At 33.3% G+C, this 11,772-nt stretch overlaps 1 protein-coding gene across 1 annotated transcript; it reads right to left on the bottom strand.

The window, feature by feature from the left end:
• Positions 1-6,649: 6,649 nt before the first annotated feature.
• On the bottom strand, positions 6,650-8,290 carry LOC145051646 (uncharacterized). Its single transcript, XM_078999515.1, has 3 exons — positions 8,148-8,290; positions 7,184-7,415; positions 6,650-7,089 (listed from the first exon to the last, which is right to left on the bottom strand). The coding sequence occupies exons 1-3, from the start codon at positions 8,240-8,242 to the stop codon at positions 6,808-6,810; spliced, it is 609 nt and encodes a 202-aa protein (XP_078855641.1). The 5' UTR covers positions 8,243-8,290; the 3' UTR covers positions 6,650-6,807.
• Positions 8,291-11,772: the final 3,482 nt, after the last annotated feature.

Here is an 11,772-nt window from a genome sequence, read left to right as displayed (position 1 = left end):
AAATATTAAGTGATAAAGTAAGTTAACCATTGGAGATGCTCTTAGTTTAAAACCTGACACTGGGTTGACAAACGCCCATTTGTTTTTGAAAAAATTACAAATTTAATCTAATACGATAACGTTTTAAAAAATAGTCAAAAATATGGTTTTTTCCAAAATAGCCATTGAAACCACATGTGGCTATGCTCACCTGCAATTTGGTACCTTCTAGCTGTTATCTAACTGTGATTTCCTTACGAAATTTGAGTTTATCTATATACTAGTTTATAACCCGTGGGAACCACGGTTACAAAATTAATCAAATTTTTATAATAAAAACTCAAAATTATTAATTAATTATTTTAAATAAGTTATTAATTAAGAGTTTTTTAGTTATATAAATTTTAATCATTGATTTGAATAAATATGTGAAATTATATCATTTGTATTATTTTTATTTTAATTTTTATTCTAATGTTATTAATTAATGTAATTAAAGTGGAAATCTTAAAATTTGAAATGAAGTTGACAAGTGACATACATTAATTAGAAGACATAATAAGGTGACACATGACAAAAGGAGAATAAAATATACATTAATTAGGAGGACTAATAGGATGACACATGTCAAAAGGAGAATAAAACTATTCTTTTATTAGAATATATATATATATATATATATATATATATATATATATATATATATATATATATCCCAATAGTAAGAATATGGCAAAAAAATCATTTTTTTGCCACAATAATGATAAAAATGATTTTAGAAGTGACATATGGTAAGAATATGTCAAAATATATAAAAAATGAGAAGATTTTGGCAAAAAAAAACATAGGTATACATACCTATACATAGCTGATGCTAGAGGTGTACAAACCGGTTATTTTTCCGAACCGGTTCGGTTCAAGTCAACAAAGTCAACACCGGTTCACCCTTAAACCGGTTCGGTTTCAAACTGGTTCACCATCAAATTTATCCGATCCTATACAAACCGGATCATCTTAAACCGGTTCAAAACCGGTTCTTCGAACATGTTAAAAAAAACCAGCAGAAATTGTATATTTTTTTGATTGTTTGTTTTATTTTTTGGGATATTATAGGTTACATAAAAAAACATCTTCAAACATCTTGAAAAACCGGTTCATAACCGGTCCAAAAACCAGTTCATAATTGGTTCAAAAACTGGTTCATAATCGGTCCAAAACCGGTTCGGAAGTCCGGTTCATTGTAAACCGGTTCGAAACCGGTCTCGTCGTTCAGAAATACGAATTGGTTCAAACCGCCGGTTCGGTTCGGCATCAGATCGGTTCTAGCTTGGACCGGTTCAGAGGTGAACTGGTTTTCGGTTCGGACACCGGTTCGGATCGTAAACCGGGTTTTTTGTGCACCACTACCTGATGCACAAGTGATATATCCAAAATTTGAGGTTTTTATACTTTTAGCCCATGGGTTTAAATTGGGGTAAAATCACAGCCCAAATAGAGAAAATAACAGCTAGAGGGTACGAAATCACAGCTATTGCTAATGAAAAACACTATTTTTTGTTGTTTAAACAAAAATAATGAAAAAAATTAACTATATTTGTAATTTTCTTTTTATTTTTTAGTTAACCCAAAAAATGTCATTTCAAAGCCAATTAAGAATTGTATCTTAAAAAACCCCATAATTTCTTAAATAAATCCATACAAGTCATTTCATTCGTATCAATCTCATATTATTTTTATTTTATTTTTATTTTTGTTTTTTTTTTGTTCGGAACTTTTCAAACCAAATTCAAAGAAAGATTTACATAGATGTTGCGGGTAAACGAACAATAAGCTGTGCCGCAACCCCTTTTTGGATGATAAAACTAATTCTTTTAAAAGCAAAATCTATAGATCTTGGAGTCATAACATTACTATGCATGACCCGTTGGACTCTATTGAGTAGCTCCAAAGCTTCTGGCGCAAGGAAACCGAAAGTATCAAATGCAAATGGTATAAACGTGTGTTGATTTTCCATGCATGTTTTCTCATGTTTTTCCACTTTGCTTGATGCAGCTTTTAAAGCAACTTGCCCCACAGTGAAAACTCTACTCCCTAAGCCCACAAGAGGGGAAACCCCAGTTAGATCTACGCATGCATGTTTTCCTCCAACCCATCCAAATACTAAAACATCAGCTGGTCTAAGTGTTGATCTTCCTTCCAATAGGTCAGTCAGAAAGTTCATAGGGGCCTCTTTCTTGGCAGAAATCCTAGCGCGCCTAAATATGTCGAAAAGAACATCCCTAACCAGATTGTGTCGGTACTTGAAACCCGATAGCTTTTTACAATGAACTGCATGCTCCCCAAAAGAGTCCAAACATGTCTTGCGACAAATAGGGCAAGTCTGGTCAAATGGAAATAAAGGGATCATAAGGCGATACTTAAGAATGACACAATACTCCATTGGCGACATATGTTGGCCAAGACCGTCAATAGGAATAACTATAAGAAAATCCTGAGCATGTGGGGCCCTTAGACACTCAAAAATTGCTTTCTGTCTAATCGTCATGTCGAAGTGAACTTTCATGTCTTGGACAACTTTACTAAAAAGGGAACTCTCCAATGAATGTTGGGTTTTTAGAGGGACAATGTCCTTATTAGTGAAACCGCTGAAGTCAAAGCCCGAAATCGTATCATGAAGACAGGCCAAAGCACAAACATAATCTGAATCCATACCATATATGCCACTATTTCGTAAGATGTGGTCTTGTAACACTCACGATTGAGCTCGTGAGACCACAAAAGCATAGGAGGAAGCCTTTACTGTCAAGTACAACCCCAAACCACCAAACCTAATTGGTAACGAAGCCAGCCTCCATTGAAGGTCCCCAAAGAACGGACCCCCGCAAACTACAATGTCTTCAATCGACCCACGTAACCTTTTATCAAAACACAAAGCAACCTCTTCCATGTGAACAGGTTGGCACGTTCTCAGGCCAAAGAAAAGTTTGGCGATGTCCATGCAAGATCGAAGAAAAACGAGCTCACTCTGGGGGTCAGGTAACTGTGGTAGAACCGTAGAAGGCGTATCAGGTCAACAACCTTAGCAACCCTCTTTATGGCTAACCCACTAATAAAACTCGCATCTCTATTAGTAGCTCCCCCAAGAAGCTTCACCCCCGCTGACGGTCACCCAATGTCAGCAGGGAATAAACCTGAACGAAGCTTCCTACCATCGCATGAAGGCCAAAATAGCTCTGTTTTCTTGATATTCAGCTCAAGCCCCAATCCTGGGCCTGCCACCCTAATGATGTCCAATACTCTGGCCACCTCATCTGAATCTCCACTGACAGTCCCATCATCAAGGTACCAAGCATGAAGAAGAAGCTTACAATTGTCTCTAATTTGATGTATAAGTGGGTACAGTACAAGAGCAAAAAGAAGTGGTCCCAAAGGGTCGCCTTGCTGGACCCAAATAGTGGACCAAAGATGCTTATCTCCCAAATACAACCTTGTTGCATGTCTATATAAGAATTCGACCCATAAGGAAATGGAAGGGCACCTCATCCTGACCTCGTGAAGTAAGACATATCTATCCACTAACTTGAAGGCATTTGAGAAATCCACAGTAAGCATTGCAAGAGATCCATCATCATGAAGTGCATTCAACACCCTATTGACACTATGAAGTATAACTTCAGCACCACCTGACACACCTACTCCAAATTGAAAGTCACTAAGGTATTGTGCCATTTCTTTACCAACTCCTTTCATAGCAACCTTTGAGACCAAATGCCTCTATATAATGCCCACAACAATGGGGCGGATTCCATTGTCAGGTTTTAGGAGCGGAGTAAGAGGTGCAGACGCTACAAATTCTGCCAAACATGACGGACATCTTCCCCCTAGCCACAGGTTAACCACTGTAGTGATGACATGTAAGAGATCTATGGCTATAGCAGACCCCTCCCCGCATAGAGCATCCAAAATGTGTTGAGCTCTCAAGCCGTCTCTCCCACACGAAGTTCTTTTAGGAAACAATTTAATACAACCAAGGACATTGTCAATATCTACTATAAAGGGAGGCTCGGAATAAATGGTAATCGACATAGATGAGGTGGCTTGTATGGATGCTTAGCCTCTAAAGCTTTGATAGTGTCACTGTCATGTGAAGCAACACCCGAGGAGCACAACACTTTCACAGCTGCTGTAACATGTCCATCAGCCACCTTACGGAGACATTGTCTGACATTGATACTGCCCTTTGTTCTGCCATCCTGAAAGTGATCAACACTTTGGCCCAATGAGCCAAGACATGCATTTTCGAACATATTTTCAATTAATGTGACAATACCGTTCTCTTTCCCCCACGTAGCCAAAGAATTTAATATACAACAATTTTGCGACGATTTCCTGTTCCCAGACCTACGTTCTTGTCTGTTCTTAGGCCTGAACACCTGCAAAGTACATCGGGGGAGCAACAATAGCCTAACCCATGATTCAACAGACTCGGGGTGAGCGACCACCTTGTTAAGAGTTGTTTGCAACGCTTGAGAGAATGCCATACGACAACTATGATGGATACTTTTGACGGTCATGATAGGTGCCTTGAAAACACGATCGAGCAGGACAGCTTCCAAAGCCATCCCTTTAAGTACTACGGTTTCATGCCCTATGGAAGCTGGCTTTGAAATGCCAAAAATGTATCCACTCATGTCGTCGACCCCATCAGTAAATTGTACAAGGCCATTAGAGTGGTGGCAATAGCGATTCAATGCACGAATATTCATACAATTAGCACATATCCATGGTCCCCAGAAACAGCCTTCCACAACACATTTTTACGTTCATCGGTAGCAAGGTGTAACCTCTTAATATGAGATATCAAATGAGAACACCCCTTATTGTTTTATAATAAATTAGTTTTTATAAAATTTAATTTTCTTTTATTATTATTAAACATATATTTAGTAATTATCAATTATTTTTCTAATAACTTAGTTATTGTATGTACAAGTTTATTATTTTCCAAAAAACTTGGTTATGTATTCATGTTTTGCAACAATACTCTTTATGTTTTATTACTTTTATAGTTTGTCAGATATACACTATTTTAACTACTTTTATATTGATATATTTTTCAAATATTTTTTTTTAAATAAAGGTTAACATTTTATCTTTTGGAACTCATCAAATATATACGAAGTACTTATAGATTATGTATTAAATTAGAAACATTTAAAAATTACAATATAAAGTTCCAAACCACTAATTTTTATTACCGTAGTCTCTTATTTCTTCAACTAAATAGAATTGTTATGAACAAAACCAAATTAAATATACAACACTCTAAATACAACTGATTTGATATTTTTCAATGTTAAGACTAATAAAATACTTATTTGACTCGTACATTTCGACGTTTAAGGGGGTGTTTGAGGTATACTTTTAGAGGACAAAAAAACTTTTGAGAAAAGTTACAAAAAGCCAGATTTTCCTGATTTTTCCAAAAAGTCAGTTTTTTTTGAAAAATCCAAAAGGAGCTTTTACCAAATATCTTTTCTCTGTTATCCTTATCTAAAAGGACTTTTAGCATCTCAAAAGATAAGTCAAACACCCCCTAAGTTTTTTTTTTGTTCATAAACTTGTTTTCTTTTACAGACGGAAAGTAACAAGTATCTTATGGTTATTTAAATTTAATTAAAAATATAAATATTACTAATTAAATATTAGGCTTTAATTGATTACAATTTTTTTTAAATAAAATAGTTTGAAGATTTTTGAAGATAAAACTATTTTCTTGTTTTTTTGAATGTTTTATATAGTTCGTAAAAATAATATTGATCAATAATAATAGTGAAAAAATGTCTTTCTTCTTAGACGTGAGGTAAATACATACACACTTTTTAAATTTTGAGAAGATGACTAAAATAGAAAAATTAATAAAATCGAACCATAACCATTACAATTAATTAATGTATTTCGATAATAATTGGCCAACGGTTAATACTGGTTTTGGTTAGTGGCTTTAGTCGGTTAATGGTTCATATTGGTTAACCAAAATGGTCCAAGATGATATAAAAATAAAAATATTTTTCTATAAAAATTGAAAAACACATAGTCTATCGTTATAAAAAGTGAATTATTATGTATATATAATTGTATTGATAAAATATTATTTATCATATCTAACTCCAAATAACTACCCTTTAAATTTTCAATTCCCATTATAATTACATACCATATATTTAATGTTAAATTATATTAAAATATTATTAATATTATTGGTTTGGTTCGGTTTATAATGGTTCGGTTTTTGATGAAAATTATAATCGAACCATATGTATTCGGTTAATAAAAAATTAGAAACCGAACCATATATCTTAGTAATAGTTCGGTTAAAATGGTTCCGTTATCCACATAGAATTTATGTTTCGTTGATTTCTGCAATTGCATTAAAAAGACATTCTCTCTCATTTCATTAATCACGATTGATACAGTTTGATTTTTTATTTTTATTGTTTTTTTTGCCAAAAAAGGGTTGGTACGAAGAGTTGCACATGTTCAAAATGGCCCACTTAAACACGCTAAAAGTCATTATGGATGATAAATTAAATAGAATAATGCAAATAATTTCAACTCATTCATCCGAAGCATAGTTAATGCAAGTTTTATTTATTGACCACATCTCAAACATATAACATAAAAAATGTAATTAGAAAGGAAACATATAAGCATATTCCATGAACCATCAATGAGAAATAAATTCTAACATATGAACCAATTTGGACTACAAAAACTACATCTTTGACAATAAAAAAAAAGAAGAAAATACATGATTTTTCGAAAGCTTCATTTGTATTTTGACTTTGAAAAACTCCACTTGAAACAAGAAACAATCTTCCTAACATCATTTCTTATAGAAAGGAACGCAGAAACGACCGTGATAGACATAGGCGGGTAGTAAACCGAAATGGCATTTTTGTAATTTTTGAAAACTTCATGTCTTTTGTTGAAATGGGGTTCTTTAGAAAGTCCCCAAATTAACAAAATCATCCCAAAAAATCCCAACCTCCTTGATCTATACAGCCCTATCATCGCACCAGCAATCGCCAAATAACTCCCTGCTAAAACCTTAAAAAAATGGATTTCTTATCAATTTATACTCATTTTTTTAAAATTTATTATTAACAAATTATGACATAAATTGATAAAAAAATAAACAAACCTCGATATGTTGAAGATCAGTAACTGAAGGGTTTTGTTTGAGATTTTTTAACTTGTATGAGTCTAATAAGGCATTGTATTTTGGAATAGGTTTATCATTGAAAAGAGCTTTTGCAATGGCACCTGGGTAAAGGACAGCTGTCACTACCCCTGAAGGAATTACTTCACTCGCAAGTAAATGAGAAGATGTTAGCTCCATTGGTGTCATGCATGTTCCAATTCTACATGGAAATCTGCATAAACATATGTATCAATAACTGTTTCTTGAAAAATCCCAAATTTCCTTCATCTTTCTTTACACATTGCCATTGAATCACTTAATTGTAGAAAAAAAAACGTAATTTCTGATATAAGGAACAGGAACTGATTTTCCACAGAAACTGTAAAGTGAAGTAATTTAAAACAGATTGGTGCATGATGTAACGTAATGATGACTAGGTCAAATTTAGGAAGTAAATGCAGATGTAAACTGTTAATACATAAATCTGTAAGCATTGCTGTTAAATCATTTCGTTGTAGAAAAAGTGGGAAGATCAACGAGGAAGAATTGATTTTCCGCAGAAACTGTAAATGAAGCAACTAAAAACAGATTGCGGATAAGATAATAATAATTAGGACAAATTTAATCTCTCAATTAACGATTTGCGAATGTAAACTGTGATCATAACAGCGTGAACAGATTTTTCTTTCCGCATTGCCATTAAATTACTTGAATGTAGGAAAAAAAAAACATAATGGAGAGAACCGCTTTTCGTCAGAAATCGTACAAAAGGTAATTAAAAATCAGACTGCTGCATGAATGTGAAAAACTGAAAATGCAAAAGCTTCTGATGTCGAAGCACGAATGTCGAATGCAAAAAGATAATTAGGTCAAAATTAACGTCTCAATCAACGATTTTCGTTGAATAAGTTGCAGATTAAAATGTCAGCACATGGATTTAACAAAGAAGCGATAAAATTGATACCTGAAAAGAGGAATTTGGAAGAAGATGAAGAAAAAGAATATTCTGGAAGCAGTGAAAGAAATGATTGTTGCCCATTTCCTCGCTTTTGAAGCCATGGCGGATGGATGGATGTCGTAGGATTGTGCCTTTTTTATATTTATAGTTTTCTTCTTTTCAACGGGGTCCGGGATATGCTGCCGTACGGACCCACGATAACATCGTTGGTCCACTGTCTTCGTGAGAAAATCGCCTCTTTCTTCATAAAACCGTTTTTGGAAAGTAACATTCACGTTTACATTGATTTAAGGGGTGTTTAAAAAAAAGTAGATAAGATATAAAAATAAATACAACTCATTTGAATACACAATGAATTACTTACGTTAAACATGTTAGAGAATTTATTTCCTAACGAGTATACCTTTTTTTTTCTTTTAAAAAGACAACTAATCTATACCCAATAACAATCTATGTTTATAGAGAGCTTGAACTAGGGTCGCCCCGAGACTATGGAGACCCTATACAGTTTAATAAAAATAAACCTAAAACTTATAATTTATAAAATAATAAAAAAATAAGTTACTTTCTCATTTCATCTCATAATATACTTTCAAGACACAATTACACAAAAAAGTATATACTTGCTTCATGGTTTTTAATTCCAGAAGGCATGCTAACTGATAAATTCTGAATTTAAAATGAACTCTGCTCTTAAGTCTTGAGCAACGAGAATCTCAATGTAAAAATCTGAATTAGAGAGACATACTTTAGAAATTAGTCCATTAGAATCTAGATGCATTGAATCAAAAACAAAAGATAGAAAGTTAGAATAGAAACATACATAATTTAGTAATTTTAAAAGACTGTCAAGTTGAATTTTAATCAAGATTCACAAAGATTAGAAGAGTCGATGATTGTAACTTTTGGAGGTCGAAGGGTGAAGATCAGTGGCGGACGCAGACTGTTTTAGTAGGGGTGTCCCTCGTACTTCAAGCGGGTGCACCTAATAGAAAAAACCAAAAAAAAAAGAAAAAAAAATTTACACTGCGTGCCGGAAATTGAGCAGTGGCCCGGGACCCCAAATGCCATACATAGGTCCGCCACTGGTGAAGATACAGTGTTGCAGAAATCGACCTTGGCGACCGATTAATCGCTTGACGGCCTTGAACTGATTACGATTAGGGTGCTTGACGGAAATTGGTCAAAATCGGCCTTGGCGGTCCTTGGTGGTCTCGCGGTCATAGGCGGGATTTTTTAAAAAAATTCAAAATTTTTTAATTTTCAAATATTACACCAAAATTTTAAGCTTTCAAATTTTAAAATATTAAACTAAAATTTTTAAAATTTTAAATTTTCAAATACTTAGTTTTTTAGGGAATATTAACTTTTTAAAATAATTTTATTAATAATTAAGGGTCCCCGATTAATCTCTGATTAATCCCCGCCTAGTCCGATTAATCGCTTATCATCAGTCGACCGCCGCCGAGCTACCGCCGAACGATTTTTACAACCTTGTGAAGATAAGAATCAAGAACATGGTTTCTAAATTTTCTATCGCAACTATGAATTCTAGATTGCGATTGTGATTCTTAAATACGAATGAATATATGTGACATTGAGACTGAGACTGTTACCACTTAGTCACTCACCAAGGATACAGACAATTCCTATTAATTTCATACTTATCACCAATTGACAATTGATCATCAAGAAACTCAAACCAAATTCAAGCTTTCCACTTTCCGAATATGTAAAGTCGCGAACATTGATTAATCTAACAAGACGCCTTTGAAGTGGATAAAAATTTTGGGCCCTTAGGGAAGAATGGCATGTTCATAGGCACCTTCTTAACTTCCTTTGGGTCCGCCCTAACTTTTAGATAGTCACTTCTTAGTTCTTACTGCCAAATGCATTTTTTTTCTTCTTCTTCTGAAGAGTATACTATACTCTCTCGTTAACTATGAGTATTTAATAAATCATTATAGAGAAAACAACCATTATATATATATATATATATATATATATATATATATATATATATATATATAGGGGATAGGAATATACATTACAACCCCACCTAAACTTAGGTACTAAACCTCTAAAATATGTCGTTTTAACATGCTAAATATACCCGGTTTGGTTTCACTTGGTAAATATATCATTCTCCATAACATTTCTTTCTTTCATTATCATTTTATCATCTCCGTTTGCTTTCCTCAATTATCGTTTATTACTTCATCCAAGTGATCATTACTAAACCCTAAACCTAAACCTAAACCCTAAACTTAAACCCTAAACATTAAAGCTAAACCCTAAACCCTAAATCTAAACACTAAACCCTAAACCCTAAACCCTAAACCCTAAACTCTAAACCCTAAACCCTATTGTGTCGATCTTGAAGTATTAATCGTGAATCCATTAACCGTAATCTTTATATAGTAAAACAATGTATTTTCAAGAGGTTTAGTACCTAAGCTTAGGTGAGGCTGTAATGTATATTCCCTTTTCCCATATATATATATATATATATATATATATATATATATATATATATATATATATATATATATATATATATATATATATATATATAATTTCATTCAAAATACAACAAAAACCTCGAAAAAAAATGATCATAATAAAAATAATTTTCGCAAGCCATCGTGCTAAGGTTGCCGGAGACTTATTTATTTATTTTAGATTTTAGCAAGTCACCACCACTTACAAAAATGCAAGAGGCTTGCGATTTAAAAAAAAATATTTTTTGCATTTCAACACCTATGAAAATCTATTTGACCTACGATTTTATTTATTTATTTATTTTTTTACTTTTGCAAGTTACACTTGTGATTGGAAGAACCCAAGATTACATTTGAAAGTAATATGTCATTTCAAACCTGTTTGTAGGAAAATGGTAACGATTATAAGACCCAAACCGATCCGATACAAGATCCGACCTGATTCAGTTTGTGGTCCCCTTACTCTATAAATTCCTTTTCGGAGTTCAATTTTAGGTTCACTTATTTCGGAGACCGTTTAGAACTACTACAACCTACATTCTAGAGACGTTTCAAACCCATTAAATCACAAATTTCTTCTTGTGACGCTGAAGAGATTCACTTTTTATATGTAGGTTTATAATTATATATCTTTACTGCAGATTGTATGTTAACAACTATATAAGTTATGCAATTATATAGGTTTTATTTGTTTTTCTATGATTTTTTTAGTTTAAAGACAATTATATGATTACATTTACTTATATATGTATGTCACATCAAAAATTCTTACAAATATACTCATTTTCACTTGTCCGGAACAAATCCAGAATCCGTAAAACACCTTCGGAATACTAAGAACTCATCCGGAATATGACGAACAGTTCCGGAATATGGATCCAAATTGTTATTATCTAGAATTGTGATCCGAAATCCATTTCCAAAAAAGGATTCCGGAAGAGTGGTCCAGAATTTGATCTGAAAAAGTGGTCTCGTATACTGTATTCCAAATTTTCCTCCATAACATACATGCTAAATTCCCTAATTAATGATTCTTTGATTGTGTCATGACAGAACATACAAAGTGGTTTTGACTACAACATGCATGCCTAAACTTGGGCGGGAAATCATGACTCATTTACAAAACATAG

The sequence above is a fragment of the Lactuca serriola genome, chromosome 5 (assembly GCF_051521515.1).
Source record: "Lactuca serriola cultivar US96UC23 chromosome 5, Lser_US96UC23_V15, whole genome shotgun sequence".
Classification (NCBI taxonomy): Eukaryota; Viridiplantae; Streptophyta; class Magnoliopsida; order Asterales; family Asteraceae; genus Lactuca; species Lactuca serriola.
This window is presented reverse-complemented; position numbering and strand designations above follow the sequence as displayed.